The 27,367-nt window shown below is 40.0% G+C and overlaps 1 protein-coding gene across 1 annotated transcript in view; it reads left to right on the forward strand.

Annotated features, from left to right (window-relative positions):
- LOC122805263 (rap guanine nucleotide exchange factor 4-like) overlaps nucleotides 1-27,367 on the forward strand; it is a 1,439,269-nt gene that overhangs the window by 283,669 nt on the left and 1,128,233 nt on the right. Inside the window, exons 9-10 of the mRNA XM_044075352.1 lie at nucleotides 22-168; nucleotides 26,768-26,883. Coding sequence (XP_043931287.1) covers nucleotides 22-168; nucleotides 26,768-26,883 — 263 coding nt within the window. The remainder of the gene's footprint in view (nucleotides 1-21; nucleotides 169-26,767; nucleotides 26,884-27,367) is intronic.

Here is a 27,367-nt window from a genome sequence, read left to right on the forward strand (position 1 = left end):
ACTGAATCTTTTAACTTTCAGGGTGTGGTGTGTACATTACATGAAGGAGATGATTTTGGCAAGTTAGCTCTTGTAAATGATGCTCCAAGAGCAGCCTCCATTGTTCTTCGGGAAGACAACTGCCACTTCCTTAGAGTGGACAAAGAAGACTTCAACAGAATCCTCAGGGTAATGTTTTAGTTACTCTTTCCGTAGTTACTGTGGTTATGGACATTTGTATTTTCAGTACTTTCATTTAAATAAGATATATTTTTCATATACGTGAATTAGTAGACTGCCAGACTGAATGTGGTCATCTTAAGACCTTGCCATTCTACAGTAAGAAGTAATTTAATCAGCATCCTTTCAGGGTATGTATAGACCTCTTAGAAAGCATATTTTTACAATCAACAGAGGCTGAGAGGTTATAAAGACCAGAAATCATTTAGGACCACCCTCTTTAAAGATTTAATATTTGACTCACTGGTTTCCCCATTCCGCTGAAACATAGGACTCTCTGTCTCCCATCAGCACTCTATTTCACCATAAGGTCTATATAGTGTGGGGAATGAACTGTAATATTTGTTAGAAGTTATAAAACCACTTCCACAAGTTTGTGGCTGTAAGGTATATTAACAAGGGAGCATAGAATATAATTTTTTCAGCCTAATTATTCAAACGTTTTCAAAGATGTCTTTGTTTTCCAGAGGAAGATGCAGGATCTATTGTAAAGAAAAGATTAAAGAACTGTACTGTAGGAAACATTGTCTCCTCTACAAAGCAAATATAAAAGAGGCCAATTGAGGCAAGTTCTGGAATTGTTCATCTTCAAAAAGCATATAAATGGAGAAATTTCAAAATTGTGACTGGCTAGATCCACAGACTGGCCTGGACAGTGACCTTAGATATGAAAACTTCTTACTAGAAAGCTCCAGTTTTCAAATACCACAGGAGATTTCTGATATTTCAAATGTGCAGACAGACAGCATTGCCAATCTGCAGTTCTCAGGGTCTGCCATCTATCAAAGTTTTTTCAGGGTATCTAACCTCTGCAGTAGCAGTTCTAAAATTAAGATGCATTCAGTTATTCTTACCTGGTCAACTATAGTATATTTATTTGTTTATTTAATTAACTAATTAACTAATCATCATTTATTAACCAGGCGTGGTGGATTGAACTAATGACCTTTTCAGCCATGCTCTAAGCTTTTAGGCAAATACAACATAAAAGCAGTAATTCAGTAGTACATATAATACAAATATAAATAGAAAAGAACCATTCCATTCAATGTGTTGATATACTGAAACATATAACAGAAAAATCACATATGGTACATGCTGTAAAATAAATATCAATAGATAAAGTTCATACCATTGAACAAATGTTAGTATAACACAACCTAAGAACAGAAGAAGCTCATACAATTGTACATGTTGTAGAACAAAGTAAAAATGCAGGTAGATCACACCAGTGTACAAACACAATATCAGCAAGCAATATAAATGCTATTAACTATAGCACATTTAGAACAATAAATGCACAAACTATAATACATGTACAAACTATTATCTAATACTCTAAATACATAATCTGCTATGCAATATGCATGATGGCTTCCAAACAAGTCAAATATTTTAGCTAACATGTCTGACTGATGTTTAAAATGCAGTAAGACGTTGGAGTAAGTAAGGAGTCAACCAGAGGGAATAGTCTAACTGGATCCTTTACATATACACTTGGATTCATTCATTCATAAGGCATAGCTTTAACTTTTTCCTTGAAGACTAATACATTGCATTGATTACTAATTAAAGTTGACAAGGAGTACAAGGAAGCTGCTGTTGTCCTAGAAAAAAAATATTTCACAAACTGCTAGACAAAATTTTTTGCTACTAAGTCAAGCAAATGAAGCCATTTGAATTCTTAAGACATGATGGTCATTGCTAAGATATCAGAATTTGAGATGTTTCCTGACATGTTATTTCAGTTACTGGATGGACAGATCCAACAATTAGTCTGGACCATATGTTGGCCAGCATTACAATAGTGCAAAAGACCAGGATGAATGTGGAAACTGCAGTGTTCCCTAACAGGGGCATAGTTGTGATTTCTAGAATGATACACCAGTTTCCAGACTGTATCCCCCATTATAAATGTTGCCCTCTTATTCCCACACAGTGTACCATTTACTCCTGCAAAAGTAGAATATCCTAAAATTACAGTCATAAGCATAAAAAAGAAAGAAAGAAAGAAAGAAAGGAAATTATAGCCATTTAATAAAGTATATCAATATTAAAACTATTATAAAATATGCCATTAAAATCTAATTATAACATATCTTATAATATCAAATAAGTAACGAGTTTTAAAAATGTACTCCATGGTTTACATGGTATAGACATGGCTGCACCATGTTCCTTGAAGATTCTTTGGCATCTGTCAAAGGAATCAGTGTCACTGATCCACTCTTTATTTACAGAGCTGAAATGCCAGATTTCATTAGTGCAGTCAGATATGGGAAGGCCACTCTCCTTTCCCACACCATTTCAAGATCTGATGATGAGTACATCATATGTGATATGAGAGGAAGACTCATATACTGCCTTGGTCAGTTTAGGATCTTTGATCATACTCCTTGTTGAAAATCCACATTTGTCTGAAGAAAAGGGTGGTGGTACATCTGTCAGCCACAACATTTATGAATGACCTCAAACAATATATTCTCCAGGTGGGTCTGAACAGTATTACAATTATGTGGTACAAAAAAACAGAGAAACAAGAGTCTAATAGGGCAAACAAAATGGATATGGCTCTCTGGGATCTAATTCTCACAAAATCCAACTGACAGTGCTCTATTCTGTAGAAAAAGTAGACATTGTGACAGACATTCTAAAGTTGCAGTGTGCATCTGAATCATGACTAGCAACTCACTCCCAATATTGTTTTTGTTTGTTTCTAACCTTGATCTAGGGAATTCCAGAAATGGATTTTTTTTACCCACCACCATGAAACACAACTAATATGATTTATGTCTACAGTGTAGGACACATTCTTGGATTTCTGAAAGGATGATCTTCTTTATGCCTTTCCTCCTTTTCCTTTAAATGAAATATTTTTTTTGTACAGGCAAGAACTGAAAGGGCTTATCCCACTCTAATAATTCCATTTTGGCCACATGAGTAGTGGTTTAACCATTGTTGTGAAAGTGCATTCACTTTATCTCCTAATCATTCTTCATCAAGAAGAAGTGGTGAGACACCCATATATAAGCAGGATTCATCAAATAGTGTACAACCTTGAGTGCTGATATTGACTAGGATCTTTTTTTTTTTTTTTTTTTTTTTTTTAGTTTGATGGCCCAGACTTCACAAGAGCCCAGAAGAATGTTACCTTTCTTTATGGAAAAGAAGTTTCTCTTGATATCAGACATTATATATTTAATGTGATAGTTGAATTAATATACTCACTGTAAATGCCATCATTGCAAAAGAAAGTATTGTCTAATCATGTTTCATCAAATGTGTTGAAATCCTTTTCCTTCTTCCAGCACAGCAAACATGAGACAGTGCTATACTGAATAAGGGGAGTAAAAAGTAGTGTAGCCATCTCTGTGTGGGCTGGCAGATTTGCATTTTCATATAAAATGAGAGATTGTATACTGTTTTGAATTCATTTTTTTTTAATTTAACTAAAATTCAACCTTGTAGCATTCACACTCCTATCATAAATCCAAGTACTGGTCATACTTGTACAGCCTATGTCTTACCTTTTTGGCCATTTTGTACATTATTCTTCCCTGTCATGCTGCATTTATTCATAACCAACTCTATTGTCTATGTCTACTGTGATATTGTTTTGGAAGGAGTGTTGCACCTTAACTATTTTATTAACATAATCATTCCTTTTTGGGAGCTGAATTTTTTCCCTGAAAAGTTCTCCAGTCCTCCAGCTGAACTAGCCTTCTTTGGGTCCCCTAAAATTTCAGGCCTGAAAGAGAGCTGTTGTGATAGTCATTGCCAAAGCCATGAAAGTTTCATAAATATAATTTTTGATGTGCTCTGCTTATCCTTGTCTACAAAATTCTTGGAAAAGTGGCTAGCTAGGCTGTTACCATAGAGAGATAATGCCCTAAATAAATCACCTAGGCAAGCCCAGATCACTATAGTTTAATTAGCAGCCTGGACATTGTTTGGGCTGGCATTAATGAGAGAAGAATGAGGAGGCAATGCTTGTCCACCTGTAGCAGGGGGTGGGGATTGGAGGCATGTGTTTAGACATGTGTTCCACATTAGAATATCTAGTGGCAATCAACGATTCTATATAGGTGCTATCGGGGGGTGGGCGGATGCACCACACACAGAGGCATGCCTGTACCTGACAGCAGTCTTTTGCATATCTCTCCCCTCAGGATGCTATGGATATGGATGTATGGAGTAGAGACATATTGTTAAAAATGAACCCCTGTGTACCACAAACTAACCAATGAATTACTTCCTTCACTTAACCTGTGAAGGTACCAGTGGAGAAGGAAAGAATGGGATGAGCTACCACTTAACCCATATTACTTCACCCCCTGGTGGTGACAGTGGGAAGGGGTTAATATAGCAATAACCCACGCCTGGGTGTGGGTAATGCTGGATTTACCCATGGTTGGCTTCGCCCTCGGGACCAAACAAAGCCAACCGTGGGTAAATCCAGCATTACCCACACCCAGAAGTGGGTTATTATATTATAATGACATTATTTAAGAAAAAAAATAATTACTTTTCTTAAATAATGGCATTGTATAATGCCTCCTTGCTGCCCTTCCACAGCTGTCTGGTATTCCGCAGCAGTTCTGATGTACTGCGCATGCGTATGCCTATGCAGTACATCAGAGCTGTGGGCAAAAGCAACGGAGAAAGCAAGATCTCCATTGCTTTTTACTGTTTCGCTATGTTAAATGGGTTTAACATAGCGAGACAGCTTTAAAAAGCAACGGAGATCTCCGTTGCTTATTTTAAAGCTGTCTCGCTATGTTAAACCCATTTAACATAGCGAGATAGGTTTAAAAAAAAAAAACAACAGAGAAAGCAAGATCTCCGTTGCTTTTTACACACTGTGTCGCTATGTTAAAGGAGTTTAACATAGGGAGACAGCTTTAAAAAAAGCAACGGAGAATCTCCGTTGCTTATTTTAAAGCTGTCTCGCTATGTTAAACCCATTTAACATAGCGAGACAGTTTTGAAAAAAGCAACGGAGAAAGCAAGATCTCCGTTGCTTTTTACAAACTGTTTTGCTATGTTAAATGGGTTTAACATAGCGAGACAGCTTTAAAATAAGCAACAGAGATCTCCGTTGCTTATTTTAAAGCTGTCTCGCTATGTTAAACCCATTTAACATAGCGAGACAGGTTTAAAAAAAAAGCAACAGAGAAAGCAAGATCTCCGTTGCTTTTTGCACACTGTCGCTATGTTAAAGGAGTTTAACATAGCGAGACAGCTTTAAAAAAAGCAACGGAGATCTCCGTTGCTTTTTTTAAACCTGTCTCACTATGTTAAACTCCTTTAACATAGCGAGACAGTGTTTTAAAAAAGACTTATACTAATGGAAAAAGTCCGGGCGACCGGACCTTTTTCCATTAGTATAAGTCGATTTACAATGTCCACGCTGGCCAATCAGCGTGCACGTTTTGGAATATTAATGGGGGGGTCATGGTATAATAAGCCATTTAGGCTTTAGTGAGGAGAGATGCTGAATGGACAGTGGGGAAGTTGGAGCCATGTATCCCAGAGACAGCTTGGGGCATGGTTTTCTGGGATTAAAGGTACTGGAAATTTATAGCAACTCCATTTCCTTCTGTAATGACAAGGAGGATGTTCCTTTAAGTAAGCAAGCATTTTGTAACTGGTTAGTGGTAGATACTAGATTCTTCAATGATTCTTCTGACAAGCTCATGCAGGCACTGATTAGATTAATTTGTCAGAGGAGCTGCTACTTCTGTAGACTTTTACAATACTGTGAAGTAGAAACTTAGTTATCTAGCCTTACTTTCACTAAACATTGCAAGTTAGACTTCCAGTCTAAGCTAAGAAGAAGTTTTGATTTATGTATCCTTTGTTGAGGAGGTTAGTCTCACTAAGCTAGTAGCCTTTATTCAGGGGAGACCCCTAGTGGCATTTATACTACTAGGAGAAATTGGACCAGGGCATCAGGGAACTTTTACATCCACCTGAGCTACTACCACTCAGGAAGATGGGGACACTGTTTAATTTCTCCTCTGAAGGACAACACACTCAGGAGTGCAGCACCCAACTTATGCTGCCCTGCAGTCTCAGCTATCCATCTACTTGGTGTGGAAACAGAACCGCCAGCCTTCTGCACCAAAGTTGAGCATGTTAAAAGCAGCTCTCCTTCCAGGAACTGCAGATGGAGTTGGACTCTCCATCCATATGTTGAAGTCAGATCTTAATATTCTACTTGCAAGTCATTTCAAGATGGACATGACCTGAACATAATGTAATATTACAGTTTAATTTCTACAAATCTTTTGGGTTTCTAATATCATGATGGGAATGGACCCCATTCCTAAGTCAAAGCATGATTAAAGTTCATGAAATTAGTAGTGTTTCAGTCTTTGAGTTAGCCAAAAATGCTCTTCATGGCACCTGCATTGTGCCCAGAATTGACTCCTTCTGCAATCCATACAGAGTTTTATGTATCAGTCTCATATCTAAATAACACTGTAAATTCATTTTATGAGAACCATTGCACCTACTATCATCGAAACTGCCTAGGTATCCTTCTTCCATATTGCCCTTTTTTTCTGCCTGCAGATCCTAGTATTTTATGACTTTGTGTCTCTCTGTACATAAAACACTGTAATAACTGGATGTAGCAATTTCAAAGATTAATACTACTTTTGTCTACTTTTTATGGACTACTATATCTGGTTTTCTAACATCTATTTTTTGAACTGCTGGTAATGGGTAATGCCATATGACATAAACTTCATCATTCTCTGTAATGCTTTGTGGCTCATGTTTCCAATACTTCTCAGCTACTTCAACATTGTAATGTTTGCACAATCGTCAAGACAACAGTCTTCCCATATTATTATGCCTTTCAGTATACTGGCCCTCTGCCATTAATGTATCACACCCAGCAACAAGATGTGCGATCATTTCCAGTTCTGTTTTACTGAACCTGAATTTATCAGTTTCTCCCACATGTTCAATGGACTTTGTAAATCAATGTGTATGTAGTCCACTGTCCTGGGCCACTAATATTAACCTTTCATCTTTTGGTTTAAATTCACCTCTCCTTAACCATTCCTGTCAGATCATGATCAACATGAGGCTGTTCCAGGAGTTTTCTGTGCTTACTTCTATAGTTATGCCTTTTCCACATTTCTTGCCTTCTCATCTGATCCTTCTTATATTCTTTCCTTTGTTTTTTGGCACATTAGGTTGCTGCCTGATTTTTATCTGCTTCTGATTTGGTTACCATTCCCGCTTGACACCAATATGCTTCTGCTAAACTAAGCAGCAAAATCATCTTAGATTTATTTTCTTCTTGTTTCTTAATGTTCACTAGCTGTGTAAGGCACTCACTGGAGCAGTAAATTGTTTTTATTTCTATCCGTCCTGAAACAGCACTTACCCTCTCTCTATCTTTTTATTTATATGAGTCCTCATATTTTCATTCCTGTGTATTGTCCAGGAATTTATTCAGCAGGAAAGAAAAGTGAAACTTTGTAGCCACTAAGGTAATTTAAAGCCTAAGCAGTTAAGTTTTAGAAAGAAAGGATCACAAACTATTAACAAAATGATAGGTATGAAGAGATCTGAGACCTCTGTAAGAATATAAAGCAAAGTGTTGACAATCTTAGCCTACTTTTATAGTTATTTCCATGTTTAGTCCCAAAATAGGCATTTTTTTACTACTTGCTGATTGGCCAACAGCTGGGGTCATATATGATTTCTGTCATTTTAAATTCTACTGAAATGATTTCCATTAGGAGCTGCAGATCCAAGAATCTGGACACTGCTGAATCCTTGTATCTGAGCTGGGATGTATTCTACTGCTGCTGTTTGTTAAAGGTGACAAAAAAGGACCAAAGAAGTTAAAACTAACCGTGAATTTACTTTTAAGGGGTTATAAGACATAAATTATTTATTTATTTATTTAATGACCGGGAAAGTCTGAATGGGAAGGAACCAATTTTCAGTGGATTCCCGGAGAGAAAGCTCCAAAGTATTACATAACATCTTAAGAACAATAGTTTTACAGTCTTCAAAAATAATACAAGAAACATCTACATTTTAAGTAATTCAACTGCTCTCTCTATTGAGAAGGTATTAGTGCTGGTATGTAAAGTTTCTTCCTCTCTCTTTTACATCTAGTTATACTATATCTATTGATTATTATGCTATGAATGGGTTAACCCACCCCTGCATTTACTCTCAAATTATATATATATATATATATATATATATATATATATATATATATATGTATATTTGCATATCATATTGTTTATCAACAAGATGTATATATTTATCTGTGATATATGTGGTACCTGCATGTTGTTCAGTAAGAGGTGTACACAGTATTTTTTTAGAAGTAGCCCCTGTCTAATATCATGATGTACACATTTTATTTTGTGTTGAACTTATATATGGAACTTATGTCCAATTATGAATGATGACATGTTTTTGTATGGAGCTTTTCTCCCAAGGCCTTCACTGAAAAAGGACCTGTGTCCAGTCAGACCTTCCCTGTAAACAAATATAAAATAAAAAAATAATAATAATTATACCTAATTATACCTAATATGAAAAAATTGGTTAGGAATAGATACAAGTTATATAACAATCATTTAATATGTAGAGAAATTTAGCCAGTTTGTAGAGAAATTAAAAGTACATAAGTTAATATAATAAAAAGAGGAATTACAATATGAAGTGAGAGAAAAACATTCTTATGGTGTATTTAGAGAGAAAGCCAGGGAAGAGAAATTGATAGAAGTAAGAAAGTGAGTAAAGAATGGAGAGGAAGGAGGTGTAAGGTATAAACAGGCACATGTTCACATTAAGGGATATAGTTTATCCTGGTGTTCAGCAACCAAGCATTATTACTAGGAGTGCACTGAGGTTGATTTCTAGCATTATGATGAGCTTGTTAGGTGGCTATATATCTTATGTGCTAATAATGATATTTTCATTAAATTAATTCAGTCATATTAGAATATATGGAAAAAAAATCTCTGAATCCATACCATTGTAGTAGTAGGGCTTATGTAGGTAGTTCTTCTCAGGCAAGTGAAAAACACATATCTCTCTGATTCTTACCATGGCATGTAAACTCATTGTACCACACTTTGAGTGTATTTTTATGAAATTATCCATTCTTGGCATTTTGTTTTGATACAAATGTGTTGTAAACTGTTGTGAAACTGGAGAAGGTACTTCATGCCTTACAAAAAAAGATTAAAAATACAGATTGTTTAAACACTCTACTGGCTAGTGAACAGTAGGATTGTTATGGAACACCTTGTAGTAAATATACAGATCTTAATAAAGGCAGATCCACTGCCCTTTGAAGAACAAATAATGCCATTAAGAGGACTGATATCCATTGTATGGGTCTGCTAGAAGTACATGCATGCTAATAGTTGTCAACAACTTGCACACTGCCACTTGCTGTAAATGGCAGGTGCCCTAGCTGCTACTAGCCCATTCCTACTTAACTACTTAGCCCTCTCCCACTCAATCCTATTAAACTGTATAGACCTACTAGAATCCTAACACTATCCCTAAAATTCCCACCCAGGTCCTAACCCTAACCTGAGTAATTGCTCCCTAACCCTAACTCTAAAACTCCCCCCTGCTCCTTAAACCTAAAAGTCAACTCCCCTTTCCTAACACTAAAATCTGATAGCTTCCTAAATTTAAAACTCCACGCTTCTCTAACTCTGAAGTCCCCAATTCCTTACTAAACCTAAAACAAAGTTCTGTCTGTACCTACACCTTAATTCCCAGATTGTTCCCTAAAGTTAAAACTCCCCTGCAACTCCCAATCCTACAGCCCTGTCATGTTTTCTAACCCTAAAAATCGTCTCACTCTCCCTAAGTGTAAATTCACCTCCCAATCGCTACCTGAAACCCTGAGCTACACTACCACTCCCTCCTCATGGCTGCTGAACTACCCTTGCATGAAGTCTTATAATGTGTTTGGGTAAGGTGTGGCAGCTTCACTGTCTTTGTACAGCTGCCTGACCAATCCCAGAATCATATCTGAAGTTGAGCAAAAGCAGCACTTCGTGCAAGCTACAACATGCTACAACATGCTCTCTGGTTTTGAGACATTGGTCTTCAAATGCCTGGCTCTGGAGTAGTTATAGTCCACCCCCTTGCACAGGTACTAAAACTATGAGATTACTAAGTCACCATCCCATCCAGCAGAACACAAGAGATATAATAACAGCAACAGTCATTGCCCCATGCAATTTTGAAAAGTCAGCCTATCTGAACACTTCTTCATCTTGGTAGTACACAATGCAGGCAAACGTTCCTAACTGCAGAACTGTGCTGAAGATGCTGTAAAAGAAACTTCCAGTCCCATGAGGTGCTCTGCTCTTGGAGATTATTATGTTAACAAAGTGAGTGCAGGGATTTTATCTCCTGTATAGGAGGCCCCCCTCTCACATAAAAAGATTTTAACTCTACTTCTGATTATTACTATTATTATTATTTTCAAGAGGCATTTGATTTTGTTATTGTTCTCACAGGTTACACGGAACCTTCATCAGCTTAGTCATAAATCCATAAAATTATTAACTAGGACTGTTCTTTCAACCTGTGCAGCAAACTCATCAGACCATAGAAATTGAAAAATTAGCTTGATACTGCAGTGTTTTTCAAGTAGATATTATTTTTGTCTGTTCATTTATGTATTCATTTACATACTCACCTACTTCTTGTTGATGGGGTTGGCACTACTAGACTTGTAAATTGCTTTCAGTTCATACACAAATTGGAAAAATAGGGCTATGACAATGAAGAAAACTTTCATGCCTTCTTCCCATAGGTGTAGTGGGATTTTTTAAATCCACCTAATCTGCAATCAGCTCATATTGGTAGGCCTTGGTTTAACATTTACTGTTTTTAAATGTAATATTCCACCCTGGTCTTGGTTTGAGGCTTGCACACTCACTTAGGAGTCCTGAGTGTGACCATCCCCACACCTTATCCCATTCCCCGGTTTACCCTTTCTTAGCCCTTGCCTCTCCTCTTCTCTGGCCACTAGATGGGGCTGTAACCCAAAGAATACTTGCTGCACAATTACTGATTCCCAGTTATTTGAGTTCCTTTGCCCAAACTACAGTGAGTTTTCCCTCCCATGTAAATTAACATTGCTAACAAGGGTCTGCACTGGCCACAGGATACTGGGCCTTCTGCCTGCACTTTCTGGTAGTTTACCCAGCTTAAGGCCAGCATACCTTCCTGCAAAAGGAATTTCTACTGATTGTTTTTTTTTAGACTTGCACCTACATCCTATAGTCGGGCAAGCCCGCTCTTTTCACTCTCGCTACCACTTGGGCTACTCCACTCCCCTACTCTAACCCCATTCTCACCCACCCCCACTCTCCTTGAACTTATACTCTCTACACTCCTCCCACTTCACTCTGCAACCAATCCCCCTTCATTTCCCCCTCCCTTCCAAATAACCAGCTCCCCTCCTACCTCACACCAAACCACATCCAGTTCTCACCTACTCAACTATTAACCTAATTCCCCTATTTCTTTTTATTCCTATATCCCCCTTTTTCTCTGCACCATCAGCCAACAACCTGCACCTTACAATACCAAAAAATGTTCCCTCACTACCTCATTATCCCCCTTCTCCTCCTACTAACCCTGTCTACCTCATACCATACATCACTTCATTTCATTACACCAGGGCCTACACTCTCCTTCACTCATTACCCTCACAATAACCCTCACACACACTTCATATCTCCCCCTACTTGTTTCCACTCCAACCTTCCAACCTCTTTATGATCGAATTCTACCCTAATATATTTCACTCCACTTATTTAAAACCTAGAACCCCATGTACTATTCTTTTCCTCTCCTATCTGCTTTCCTTCATTGATACTCTTCTCCTGGATGGTGTTATCCATCCCAATCCAGGACCTGACACCCCTTCCTCTCATACCCACACTCAGCCTACCTCACCCCCTCAATATATACCCAACCACCATAATACCCACCTAAATCTTTAACTATCCTTTCTCTGAATATCCAAAGCTTAGTTAATAAAACTACAGAATTTAACTCATGGATCCAACTATACCCGCCCCCCCCATATCGTAGCCTTATCCAAAACCTGCTTAAGGCCTCATATCTCAAATCCTACCCCCAGGCTACAACATCTATCATGTAGACAGACCTAATAAGAGAGGAGGAGTAGCCATTCTCTACTCCAACATACTCACCATCTCACCACTCTCTACATCCTTACCCAGTTTTACTCTTGCAGAAATCCTCATTGTACACTGCCATCTTAACCCACACAAAACACTTGCCATAGTCTCCATCTACAACCCCCCAGGAAACAACATTCCAATTCTTGCAGACTTTCTATCCTGGCTCTCCCAAAACATTTCTTATGGAACCATTGTACTAGAAGACGTAAACATTGATTGGGCTCTACTTTCTTCCCCTTCCCCTACTCATGTGATCAACCTATATGGCTTCCACCAAGTCATATCCTCTCCTACTAGAACCAACAGAACCTCTACCTCTGGATCTATTATAGACTGGATCCTCATCTCAGACCCTAGCATCTATCACAACCCTGGTATACTTCCTAACTCTCAGAGTGACCATTATCCTACATATGTACACAGATGCTCCCAACAGATACCAAAAAATATCTTTTCAGAGAATGGTGTAATCTGACTCACTTCAACCCCGACAAGTTCAACTCTACACTCTCCCATATCAACTGATCTTTCTTTTGTCACCTCCCCCTTAATGAAGCAGTAAATACATTCAACAAAGATATTTCTTGACATACTAAACTCCATGGCTCCATTCAGAAAAATTAGAGTAAAAACAAACAGTGCCCCCTGCCTCACAAAACACACACACTCCATCATGCATGAGAGGGACACTCCCTGGAAAACATGGATAAAAATAAAACCCCTGCCCTGCTCCAACATTACAAAGAACTTAGAAACACCTGTTAAAAACTGATTACCAAGGATAAGAAATCATTCTTTGCCTACAACCACTGCAGCCCACATACCAACCCTAGGAAATTCTGGTCTATTATCAATAAAATTCTCTACCCAAGTACACCTCCTACCCCCAACCCTTTCCCTCACAATACTGCCTCTGAAACTGCTGCTCTCTTAAACAACCACTTCATTAAAACAATCCAAAGACTAACCTAACATAGCCCCTCTGCCCCTTCTCAGACATCACCCCCCCTCTCCTTCTTCCTCTAATACCATCTCCTTACAACCTGCACTCACTGCATTTATCAAACACCAACTGAATAAACTTAAACCCTGCTCCCTCTCTGTTGACAACCTTTCTCCTCACTTCCTAAAAATTGCTGCAAATTTTATTGCCTATCCAGTCTCTATCCTTATTAATCATTCTATCACTGAATCCGTAGTCCCCGATTTATGGAAATCCTTTTACACTATCCCTCTTCATAAAGTAGGTAACTCCACTGAACCCTCAAACTGTCATCCCATTGCTATACTATCCTCACTCTCCAAAATACTAGAAAAATGCGTTCATTCCCAATTATTTAAACACTTGCTTGACAACAACCTCCTAACTCCCACCCAGCACGGCTTTCGACCCCACCATAGCACATCTACTGCTCTATTCTCTTTCACCCAAACAGTAGCAGAAGCCCGTGACAACAATCTACTTCTGTCCTGTCTATTCCTAGATCTCTCAAAGGCTTTTGATACAGTCTCTCACTCTAAACTGTTAACTAAACTGTCTGACCTTCAACTTTCCACCCCCTCTTTAGCCTGGTTCTCTAGCTATCTAATAGACTACAATCTATACACTGGCAAATTGTGACCTCCCCATTTCTACCTGTCAACACTGGTGTTCCCCAAGGCTCTGTTCTTGGTCTCCTCTTGTTCAGTGTCTTCACAAACAACTTACACTCTGCTACCAACTTCTCTACTCTCCTACAATATGCTGATGACTCCACCCTTTTCACCACTGCCACAGTATCCCTGAACTCCTCTCTCTTACCCAAGGAACTTTCTCTTCCATTGAAACTTGGCTCACTGATAATCAGCTAATATTAAACCCCCCAAAAAACTAAGCTTCTACGTTTTCTTCCTAAAACTCTACTACAACACAAATCCTCCTTCTCCACTACTGCTACTAACAATACCATCATCAGACCTGAACCACATGCTAAACTACTTGGTGTCACCATAGATGACAAACTCAAATTTGATATCCATATAAATCAGTCCATTAAAAAAACACCAAAAACATGGCCTCCTGTACCATAGTCATACATTTCTTTCTCCCTCCTCCAGGTCTTCCCTAGCCTCATCCCTACTACTACCCTGTCTCCTTTATGCAGCTCCAGTCCTTACCATCCTTCAGTCAACTCTGCTCAGCAAACTAGAGCAAACCAGCAACAAAATAGCCAACTTTGCTTCAGATCTCCCTTATATATATAAACCCACCATTGCCTTGCTCTTAAATCTCTGAAATGGCCTGAATTCCCTAAACAACTGCTCCTTACACATCTTCATATAACACACTCTATTAAATATAACCTCACTTCTTGTCCTTCCATCTCCAATATTGTATCACTTTATAACCCCCAACGTCAGCTTTGTACTTCTGACAAACATCTTCTGAATATCTATAAACCTACAAAAAACATTGCAAAGTCACTATATAAATATTCAGGTGAACACCACTGGAACTCCCTCCCTCTTAATATCATAAATATTCTATTTAAGGCCCAATTCAAAAATGAACTTAAAAACTATCTACAAAATATCTGGTCCTGTCCTTGTCTAGCTCCAAACTGATACCCTTATTCCTTCCTCCTCAAACTACTTTTTCTCTCATTATTTCCTCACTCTCCTCTACCTGCTCTCCACTTTGTGTCATTGCTATTATAAATCAACTCTAACTTCTCGTAAACAATTTCTTCACCCAGATTATCCTTCTTTGTTTTACTTTACTGACATACTTAGAAACTGTTAAAATCATAGTAATCTTACTTAATTTCCTCTATGTTGTCTAAAAGTTTGTTTTATGACTTCTGCAATGTAAACTTTTTTTTCAGCTGACTGTAATTGTAATCTAGAGCTTTTCTCCTCAGGTCTCCACTGAAAATGGGCCTTGGCTCACTTGGACCAACCCGGTTAACAAATGACAATAAATAAATAAATCTTTACAAAGGTAAATTTAAAAGCAACACTAAAGATTTTGCATGGAAATATGAAAGAGAAACTTATATATACCAGTTGGGGTGATTCGTTAGGGTCCCCTCCCCTCCACTGTACACTATGCTTGTCTCATTCTCTTTGTACCAGAAAAACAGGAGTCTGTTGATTTTGCCTCCCAGCACCTAGAAACTTCTACACCCAAAATATGTTTCTCAGAACAACCAGGTGCGCACATGTATTTGACTCGGGTTTTTGTTGTCTAAGATAATAGCTGTTCATCAACAGTATTCAAATAACCAGAAACCGTTCACTATGAGCTCTGCAGTAGTTAAAATTTAATATTTTGGTATCTTGGTATGCACCTGTGAGTTGCTGATTGTTTCTGCAGTGTTCTCTGTGACCTGACTCAGCTAACTCCATTCGCCCTTGCTTTGCTCAGGCTCACTTAGCTCCCCTACCTTACCCCCATTTCCCACCCACCTCCACTATTCGTAAATTTATTTCAGACCTAACCATGCCCATCCTTAATTACTTCTCCAATCAACACCCTCAATACAGAGAAACTCACACCCTACTCACTAAATACCACCATTCTAATTATCCTTTCTCTACTCACCTCCCTCCTCATTAATCCCTACCACTATTCCTACCCTAATGCATAACAGCCAATCTGACACGGTTTGATCTCACTTCACTTTAATCTATATCTATCTCTCTGCTTGATAACCAGCTAAGACCTCACCTCACCACCTAATCCAAACTACTTACAGCTGATACCATCCCAATCTCCACTATGTTGGTCTTTCATACTTCTCTCCTAATTCTTCTCTTTACAGCCTCTACTTTAACATCCTGTCAATATCTCCTACTTACAATATACCCCTCCCCTACCATCACAACTCACTCACCACTCCATACTAAAGTCATATGCTTCAGTATAGCACCAAGTCTCTTTAACACCACCAAAGTAGTTTTTTTTACATATAAATATGTACATCAGCATTCTACAGCCCACCTTCTCCATAAATATACTAAACCAAAACTCAAATACCCAAACCCAGTAATATCTTTAAAATGAAACCTGAAACTAAGAGGTTATCCACCAAAAGCTGGCCCCAAAATTAATCAACAAAGACCAGTCACACCAATCTCTCCTAATGTTAACACTACTATTAGCCCAACCCCCAAAATCTGACATTCTACTTCAAAACATGAATTTCAGGAGCCTAGCTAATAAAAAAAAAAAAAAATATATATATATATATATATATATATATATATATATATATATATATATATATGTCACTCATCTCTCTCACACTACTCCCCAGATATAGCAATCCTAACTGAAAACTGGTTAAAATCTGACATAACCAACAATAAAATCTTAACCCAAGGATACAACATCCAAATACTAGATAGATAAAATGAATGCAGAAGAGGTATAGCTATTATTTATAAAAACTCACTCAAACTTGATCGCCTAGAACCAAACTCCCCGAAATTCTATAATGCCGAGCTACTAGTTGCTAGATTTGAAATAAAGCCCAATAAATTAATATCTATTATAGTAATCAACATCTCTCCAAGAAATAACCTAACCATAACTGAAGACTTCTTCCATTGGACATCCCTAATATTTCCTCAGGAAACCATAGTAATGGGTGACTTCAATACAGACTGGCTAACTTGCACCTTAGATAATCCCACAAGCATCATTAATTTATACGAATTCTCCCAGCTGATGCAATCCCCAACTGGAGTTGACAAAAACAATTAATAGTCAATGCTAGACTGGATATTAACTAGTAAACCACCACTCACCTACCAGTCAGGTTGCCTCCCAGATAGTATCAGTGACAACCTACCTACATGCTCAGACACTATCTACACTCCTGAAAAAATACTACATATAGACAAACACACAACACAAAAAAATTCTTACCTCAAATATTCAAATCAACCCTTCAGCAATGTGACTGGACCCCACTAACATCACTCCCATTGAATTTGTCTGTATCATACTTTAACAAAACATTCTTAGACATACTGGATAGCCAAGCACCTCTTAGAACTATTGAAGTAAAAACAAACTATGCTCCCTGGTTAATATGAAAAACCAAGCAATTACTTAAACCCAGAGATAAATTTTGGGTACAACCCTAGATTATTACAGGCAACTAAGAAATCAAGCCAACAAACAGGTAATAAATTACACAAAATCACATTATATTGCAGCCAAAAAAAAAAAAACCCACCAAAACAATCCCAAAAAATTATGGGCTACCATAAAACAACTACTATGTCAGATCAGCCCTCAACCCCAACATCTACTACTACAAACATAAAGGACAGTATAGCCAGTCAATTCAGTACTTACTTTACAAACTCCATATTAACTCTAACCAAGAATAACAGCAATACTCTCCTAACCATTTCCAAAGGACTACAGAAAACATCAACACCTTCTCCTTCAACCCTGTACAAACCAGCTACATAAAAAAACTGCTCAACAAACTTAAACCCATCCCCCTCACTGCTGACAATTTATCTTCTGAATATCTCAAGTTAGCTGCACATGCAATCTCATATCCAGTCTATTTTGATCAATCATTCCATAATAGAACAGTATGTTCCCAAAATCTGGAAATAGCCTATATCATACCACTACATAAAGGTGGGTCCAGTATAGACCTCTCGAACTTCAGGCCAATTACAATTATATCTCCAGTATGCAGAATCCTAGAAATATGTATCCATTCCCAGCTCATGAATTACTTACTGTCCAATAACCTTCTAACAAATTCCCAACATGGTTTCTGACCCAAGCATAGTAACACTGCAGGCCTATTAAGTTTCACAAACACTATTAATCAATTCAGAAAGGATGGCCAACTAGTCTACTCAATTTTCCTAGATATGTCCAAAGCATTCAATACCATCTCTCATCAAAAACCTCTTAATAAATTCATATCTCTTAAACTAAGCCATTCTGAACTTGCATGGTTCCATGACTACTTATCTGACTGACAACAAGCTGTAAAATGGTAACAAGATTTCTTCTCTTTGTACCTGTTAGATTAGGTGTTCTGCAGGGTTCAATCCTGTGTCCACTCCTGTTTAGTATGTTCACCAATAAGCTCTGTAGTGCCATCCACCTCACCACAATCATACAGTATGCAGATGACTCCACAATTGTCTGTGCAGCCCCCTCAATCTCTCAACTCCAAAAAAAGGCACTCTGACTCTCAGTTAATTCTTAATCCCAGTAAAACTAAACTAATGATTTTCTCAAATAACAAATGCTCAGACCTTCTGTCCCCCCTTTCTAATATATTCATATAATAATACCAAGTTAGAACCTGTATCACATACTAAGCTACTCAATATCAATTGATAATTACATGAAATTTGATAAACATTTGTCCCTAACCATAAAAAAGTTCATATAAAACTAGACTGTCTCTACAGAACTAAACCATACCTCACCAATTCCACAAGACAATCCATTGCTCTGGACTCACCTACTCTTTACTCTTCTTTACACCTCTCCTATCTTTACCAAACTGAAGAAAACAGACCTAGCAATACTAGACACATGCTACAATAAGATCGCCAAATTTGCTACCAACTCCCCATATAGATCTCATCATTGCACTGCTCTATGCCAAATAAACTGGCTTGAGTTACCCAACCTCCTAACAATCACCCAAATTACAATGGCCCATGGCATAGTATACCAATCTGACACATGCCCAGTACTCCATAATATACCAAAACCTCAATCTAATAAAAGACACCTGAGATCTTCAATAAGTTTATTTTATAAATCACAAAAGCTAATAACTGTTCTGGAGAATCTCTCTACTCCAGTCAGATTGCCAGAACTTGGAACCTGACCCCAAGCACATCCTAACTGCTACTAATCCCTCACAGTTCAAAACACTTCTCAAGTCTTAACTGTCTAACCCTTGGCTCTGCTCATATCTAACTCGTGGGTGATTTTCATCCTTTTGCAACTTAAACTTCTCATTGATGGCTGTATTATGTCCTCTTCATAATTCTATCCTGCTTTCTTTCTCTATACTTTCTCTCTAAGCCACTTACACTCTTCCTACTTTTTCCATGGTTCTCAAACTCCTTAACAATATCTGAGACAAGGTTTATTGCATAACTGTAAATTGTTGCATTTACCTAAAGTAAATCAAATAATGTGAAATTGTTTGATCTCGCCATTTGTTCTTACGCACGGGTTCGGAGCTGACCCTCGGCTCTGAGTCGGCCACATCGCAAGCTCTGCATCTAAGAGAAGCTCGAGGCCCAGTTCCCATCCCATGATCCCCTGCTGCTATCCCTCAGACCTAGTTTGCCGCTGCAATGGGTCGCATCGACGGAGAGCTCGGGCCAGTAAAACTTTACTTATTCACGTTTTAAAAATAATTTTTTATTAATAGTTAGTTTTAAGAGTTGTGTGTGTGTGTTAATTAGGTATATCCTCTTTAATATTAGTAGTTATAGTTGTAGGAGCGGCTGCTCCTAGGCAATAGGCTGTTTTTTTCTGTCAGGGCTCTGGTGGAATTATTTCTATCCTAATACTGCTTTTTTGTAATAATAATTATATATATATATATATATATATATATATATATATATATATATATATATTTACTCTTAGTGTGTTTTTTTGCAGTTATATTTACACCTATAGTTTAGTGTGGTCTGCTGTGTGTTTTTTCTACAGTAGTGTTATTATATTTAAAGTTAGCTTGTAGTTATGTCTGAGAAAGCTAAATCAGGATTCAAGCACTGTCAATGTGGACAGAAGATGTCCATTATGGACAATCATACCTCCTGCATCTACTGTCTTGGCCCTCTCCACCTTCAGGAGGACTGTTCCATCTGTCACTCCTTTAGTGTAAGGTTCATGATGGAGAGACGCAGGAAGCTTATTGAGAGGGGCCTTCTAAAGCCCGATTTTCAAGAGGCCTTAGAGAAGGCCGACCAGGCATCGAAGTCTTCGAAGGGGTCGAAGGCTTCTAAGGTATCGGAGCCCAAGTCTTTGGCTCCGAGCATCTCAATCAAGATTTGGTTGCCGGCTCCACAGACCTTGGAACTGAGCATCGAACAGTTGTCTCGAATCGAGGCCCAGGTCTTGGAGCCGGTGTCAGAGGTGCCTCCGTCTTCAATCCTTCGCTCGGTGACTTCTTCGGCCCCTTCGACCCATTCTTCCAGGGCGATGTCGGACACCGATGTGGATCGAGTGGTACTAAAGCTTATGGAGAACACGGCTCTGTCCAAACTCATTGCGGTTTCGTCCCAGTTGGTTTCAAAACTTGAAGCCCTCCCTGTTCCATCCATAGATCCTCCTTCGAGACCCATTGAGTCTTTGGAGCCAGAAGTCAAGGATCTGATATTTGTTGATCCCCCGGTGCCGAAGCCTTCCTTAGTGCTGTTGGCACCACTGACCTCGACACCCACGGAGCCCGTCAAGGGGTCTCGGAGCCGAGGGTCTCTCCTTGGTTCCAGGGTGGAGAGTCGAACTGAGCTTTCGGTGCTGACTCTTCCCCTCGGGTCCTCGGCGCAGATTAGCTCGGCTCCGTCCTCTCTGGATTGGAGCCCATGGCTCTGGTACCGGGGAAGCTACCATGTTCTTCGGATCCGGTGGAGTCCCCGGCCTGGAGCTCCGGTGCCTTTGACGCCATGAGGAAGGTCTTGTCTGGTCAGACACTCACATCATCAGAATCCACTTCTCCTTCCTCGAAGGGACCGTGTTCTGTTTCTGCGCCCTCGATCCCCATCAAGCATAGAGACCCAATGCCTCAGCCAGCCCCAGAGGGTGAACCCTGTTCCTCGGAAGCTTCACCAGATGTCCCCTCTAATGAAATTCCAAGGAAGAGATTGTGCAAGAGGAGGCACATTGATTCCCCACAGGAATCATTGACATCGGACACCGACCTGGATGAGTCAGAGGGGGTCCCCACTGTCCTCCCCCGAGGATGTCTCATTCCCTGACATCTTAGAAATTTTAAAACAGAGGGGTGGCTGGCAGACACTTGCCCCCACTGAGGACGAGTCAGTGTTGCTGAAGGCATTTGGGGCTCAACCTTCCACTTCCTGGGTGACTCCGCCCTTTGACGAGTTAATGGATTTAATAGCTCGAAGGGTGTGGGAGGCCCCTGATACCGTAGAACCAGTTCCTTGGAGACCAAATAAATATATTACTGCCCCCCAAGATAAAGCTTACCTTACCAAGGGAGTCCCTGTTGATGCTATGGTGGTGGCGACAGCCACCAAGAAGAAAATGTCCAAAGCATCTTCCTCTGTTCATCCTCCTAACAGGGATTCTAGGACTAAGGACAGGTATGGGAAGCGTGTGCTTAGTTCAGCGACTTTTACCATGCGATCGCTGAACTACCTTACCCATTTTACGCGCCTTCAGAGAGATCTCATTAAGGAGTTGAGAGATACTCTCCAGGGTACCACAGATGCTGCTGTCTCAGACAAGGTGACAGCACAGCTTAACAACCTTACTTCAATAGTTAACTCGTCCATGAGGCTCATATCATATGCGGCCAAAGGTTCGAGTAAGGCGGCGGCCTCAGTGATTGCTCTGCAGAGACAATCCTGGATGCACCTGTTCTCCTTTGCGGAAGCCTTTAAGTCTTCCTTTACTAATGCCCCCTTTGATGGTGCCTCCTTGTTTGGGCCCAAAGTGAAGGAGACACTCACTAGGTGCAAGCAAGAGGGAAAGACCCTGTCTGCCGTAGGGGTCTGTTTTTCTGCCCCCTCTAGACCGTACCCTAAAGGGCAATGAGGCAGAAAAATGTGGTTCCGGAAGACTCAGGGATCTTTCCAGTCTGCACCTAGCGATACCCCCTCCAGAGGCAGAGGAGTGGGAAGAAATGGAAGATGCTGCCCAGGTGGCAGAGGGGGTCCACAAAACTAGGGTGACAGGGATACCGTCCCTGGGAAGCCCTTCCAGCACTCCTGAGTGGAGGCCCAGCTGTCCTGCTCTGGAGGCAGTCGGGGGTCGCTTGGCTTTATACCCGGAGGCCTGGCTAAATCTCACATCAGATTCCTGGGTAAAAAGCATAATAACCAGAGGATACGATATTCCCTTTCTAAACAAACCACCCACCCAAAAAAGATTCCCAGATGTTCCACCCGCTCTGCGGGATCAAGCAGACATAGAAATACAAAGGCTGTTAGAAAAAAGAGTCATCCAGCCAGTCCCGGCGGACCAAATAGGATCCGGAACTTACTCAAGGTTCTTTTTAGTTCCAAAGAAAATAGGGGACTGGAGGCCAATACTGGACCTCAGCAGACTCAACACCTTCGTGAAGAAGGAAAAATTCCGGATGGTCACGCTACAATCGATTCTTCCGTTTCTTCAAACGAACGATTGGATGTGCTGTATAGATCTCAAGGATGCGTACTACCACATAAAAATGGCCAGGCCCTGCAGAGATCACCTGCGCTTCTGGCTGGGAGCCAGTCATTTTCAGTTTCGAGCTCTGCCCTTTGGCCTCACCTCAGCCCCCAGGGTGTTCACCAAGTGCATGGCAGTAGTGGCGTCTCACCTGAGATGACAGGGATTCTGAGTGTTTCCGTATCTGGACGACTGGCTCCTTACTGCCACCACCAAGCATCACCTAGTGCAAGCCAGGGACTATACAATCAACATCTGTTCCAGCTTAGGAATAACAGTGAACTTCGAAAAATCTTCCTTGTCGCCCTCACAGCATATCTTATTCATAGGGGTGGAGTTAGATACTTCTGTAGCACGGATAAGACTTCCTCAGGCAAGAGTGTCAGCCCTGAGGGATCAGGTCTCTATTCTTCTTCAAAACAAAAAAGTCCCCGCGGTACAAGTCTTGAAAGTATTGGGCATGATGGCAGCTACCCTTATTACAGTTCCCCTAGGGAGAATGCACATGAAGATCCTCCAGTGGCTCCTCTTTGCTCAGTGGTCATTCCAGCGGTTACCGTTGTCACACAGAATCTTAACGGAAACTTGCAAGCGGGACCTCCGTTGGTGGATAAACAATCAGGAAGTGACGATGGGGTGTCAGTTTGCACTCCCTGCCCCCGTAGCCACAATAACCATGGACGCTTCCCTGATAGGGTGGGGGGACTTTTTCAACGGAGAACAGTCCCAGGAGAGTGGTCAAAAATAGAGTACAACCTGCACATCAATGTCCTGGAGCTGAGAGCAGTGTTCTTGGTGTTGCAACACTTTCATGACTCCTTACCTCTGGGAACAGTGGCAATTCAGACGGACAATATGTCAGTAGTCTGGTACATAAACAAACAGGGAGGTACCAGGTCTTACTCCTTATGCAGAGAGGCCCTGAGAATCTGGCAATGGGCTGTGTCCACTGGACGCTTTCTAATAGCAACGCGTATCCCGGGAACATCCAACGTCATAGCGAACAGGTTGAGCAGAACCATCCTGTTACCTCACGAGTGGTCTCTTAAGAATCAAGTTGCGGAGGAGATCTTCCGCAGATGGGGCCAGCCTTGCTGCAATCTCTTTGCTTCCCCCTTGAACGCCAAATGCAGAAGCTACTTTGCCCTACTTCCCCCTCCGGGGGGTGCCTTCAGGGACGCACTGGTACACGATTGGCCCCCGGGTCTCCTCTATGCCTTCCCTCCTATTCCATTAATTCCCAAATTTCTACAGAAAGCCAAAGGTCTGGGAAGGACGATCATCTTGATAGCACCATTTTGGCCTCGACAGATCTGGTTTCCCTTTCTTCAAGCTCACCAGATGGAGGAACCTTGGACTCTGGACCCAGTGCCAGACATGCTGACCCACTCGTCAGGAGTTCCTCACCCATCTCTTCAGTCCATCAAACTGACAGCTTGGCTACTCCACTTCCCAACCTAGCCAGGTCGGACCTTTTATCCCCGGCAGTGCAGCACATTTTAGTTTCTTCCCACAAAGCTTCCACAAGAAAGCTGTATAGGAGCAAGTGGAAACGTTTTGCGTGTTGGGCCTCCAGACAGGGTATAGACCCTTTAGTGGCCCCTGTTCACAAAATTTTAGAATTTCTCTCCACACTCTTTCATCAAGGGTCCTCAACGTCCACGATAAGAGTTCAACTAGCTGCCATATCAAATTTTCATGTGGGTGAAGGGGGAGTTACAGTTATGTCCCACAGACTTTGTAGAGCATTTATGAAGAGTACATTCCATCTCAGGCCACCCATACGAAGCCTGGTATTTCCCTGGAATTTGAATCTAATGCTGTCTCAACTTATGTTGGAATCCTTCAAGCCAGCTTTGATGTGTCCACTTAAGTATCTATCCTGGAAAACCCTGTTTCTGGTGGTAATCACTTCAGCTCGCAGATTCTCGAACTACAGGCATTGTCGATTAGACCCCCGTATATAGTCTTTCACCCAGACAGGGTCACCTTGCGTACTAATCCATCCTTTCTGCCGAAAGTATGTTCAGTATTTCATATTAATCAATCCATTGAACTTCCCACTTTTTTTCAGGAACCATTCTAATAAATTGGAATACATGTTACACAAATTGGACGTCCACAGACAGTTGAGATTTTATCTGGACAGAACTAAGGAATGTAGGAGATCAGATGAACTTTTTGTTTCCTTTGCGGAAAATAAGAAAGGACTGGCAGTGACAAAATGCACGGTATCTAAGTGGCTGTCAGACTGTATAAATTTTGTCTATTCATCCTCCAAGCAGTCTCTTCCGTTCAAACCTAAAGCTCATTCTACCAGGGCTGTTTCCACTTCTCTGGCCCACGCCGATCATTTACCGTTGGATACCATATGTGCGGCGGCTACTTGGGCCAAACCTCATACGTTTATTACTCACTACAAAGTGGACAGGACCTCCAGGGACAGGGCTTCCTTTGGTTCTACGGTTCTCAGGAATGTTCTTCCGTGAGCCACCCAGGGTTGCGGTGCTAGGGATGCTACCCGTGCATAAGAACAAACGCCGAGATCGAACAATTTCACATAAAGAAGTTATGTTCTTACCATAACGTTCCATGTGAATTGTTCATCTCGCCTTTGTTCTTACAATCCCTCCCTCCATCCCCCTCCACGTTCTGGAAGAACGGTTATGACTGGTGTCTGGTTACTTTCTTGGGGTTACCTGGCACTATCTGCTTCCTTTAGGTGTACTCATTACTGTATGCCTGTCTGTATATAATTTGAGTATTTCAATCTCATGTGGATGAGAGAGTTGGCAAAGGGGTTAGTTATGTTATTGAAGTCTGGTTTCTTAGCAAACTAGATCTGAGGGATAGCAGCAGGGGATCATGGGATGGGAACTGGGCCTCGAGCTTCTCTTAGATGCAGAGCTTGCGATGTGGCCGACTCGGAGCCGAGGGTCGGCTCCGAACCCGTGTGTAAGAACAAAGGCGAGATGAACAATTCACATGGAATGTTATGGTAAGAACATAACTTCTTTTTTATCACCGTAATCAAATCTTATACTTATACATTGCATGTAAATGCCTTACCCGTAATATGTATTATCAATGATCTTTTCATGTACAAATTGCTTTCTATGTACTTACAACTGCTCTTTACTTTTATTGTATAATCTGTTTTTATTGTATAATCTGTTTTTAACTTGTATAATATGTTTTTGACTTGCCTTCTTTTGCATCTAATGGGGGTCTCTGCTGAAAATGGGAACCTGCCCAGTCAGACTATCCCAGTAAACAAATATCAAATAAATAAAATCAATAAATTCTACAACAGATTTTACAGTAGTATGCAACAGTTTAGCACAGATTATTGACTATGCACTAATTGCAAGGTCTATCTCTTAGTCCTTGGCTTTATTCCCTCTGATTCCATTTACCTACTGAATCTCTAAGACGTTTCTCAACTAGACAGGGCTTCAAGTTCACCCCTGACAAGAATGCACTTCTGTTAAGTAGGTTTATATGGTTAGCAAATAAATAAAAAAGAACAACATTTAGAATAAATTCATATGCGCCATCCCAATCACTTGTTTAGTTTCATGGATTTCTTCAAAAGAAATACACTTACTTCTCAGGTTTCTTAACCTTCTACAAAGCAATTATATTCAAAAGCATTGTGCATTACCAATAAAGGCACCTTATTGAAATCAGGCAGGTCCAACTGTCATGCAATAATTAAATTACTTGTTTAATTCCTAGACTACATAAGTGGTAAATATCATTACATTCTTAATTTTAACTTAAGATTTTTAGACTTGGGCATGAGTGGAAACTTTAATTTATTTTAACTTGACATCGACTTTGTCCTTTAGCAGCTCTTTTACTGGTTGTTTTTCTTATAAATTAAAAAAGAAACCTGTAACATGTTTCTGTCTTACAGGATGTTGAAGCCAACACTGTCAGGCTTAAAGAACATGAACAGGATGTACTGGTGCTAGAAAAGGTGTCCACAGGCAGTAGAGCTTCTAATCAAGGAACCACACAGACTCCATGCAAGTATGTTTCCTTTGGAAGAACATTTTCATAAAAAAACGTAGTAACCCAATTGCTCAGCTTGATTTACAACTAAGTCCGGTGCAGATAAAAATAATTCAACACTGTAATTCAGAAAAAATCAAGCATTTCGGATAAAATCACAAGTGAAATGCAATTGAAATAGCCTGAAGATGCTAATACCAATACTTCCCAGAAGTTTGAAATTTTTATCACATGGAGTGGTGCGATCCAAAAACATGTTTTACTTTATCTTTAGTTACATTTATTATATGAATTGTTTGATTCAATCTCTGAATGTTTTGCTTTCCCTGCAGATGCAGAGGCTTGTATCACATAATGCTTCGGTTATACAGATCAAGAAGAAAACAGATATACTGTGATCTGATATTGTACCAGACATTAAACATGATTGGTATTTACCAAGTTCAGACTCAATTTAATGGTAAATAATGTAACAAAAAAATATGGGACTATTTGGGAATTT

The sequence above is a fragment of the Protopterus annectens genome, chromosome 6.part1, assembly GCF_019279795.1.
Source record: "Protopterus annectens isolate FY-2018-M chromosome 6.part1, PAN1.0, whole genome shotgun sequence".
Lineage (NCBI taxonomy): Eukaryota > Metazoa > Chordata > Ceratodontiformes > Protopteridae > Protopterus > Protopterus annectens.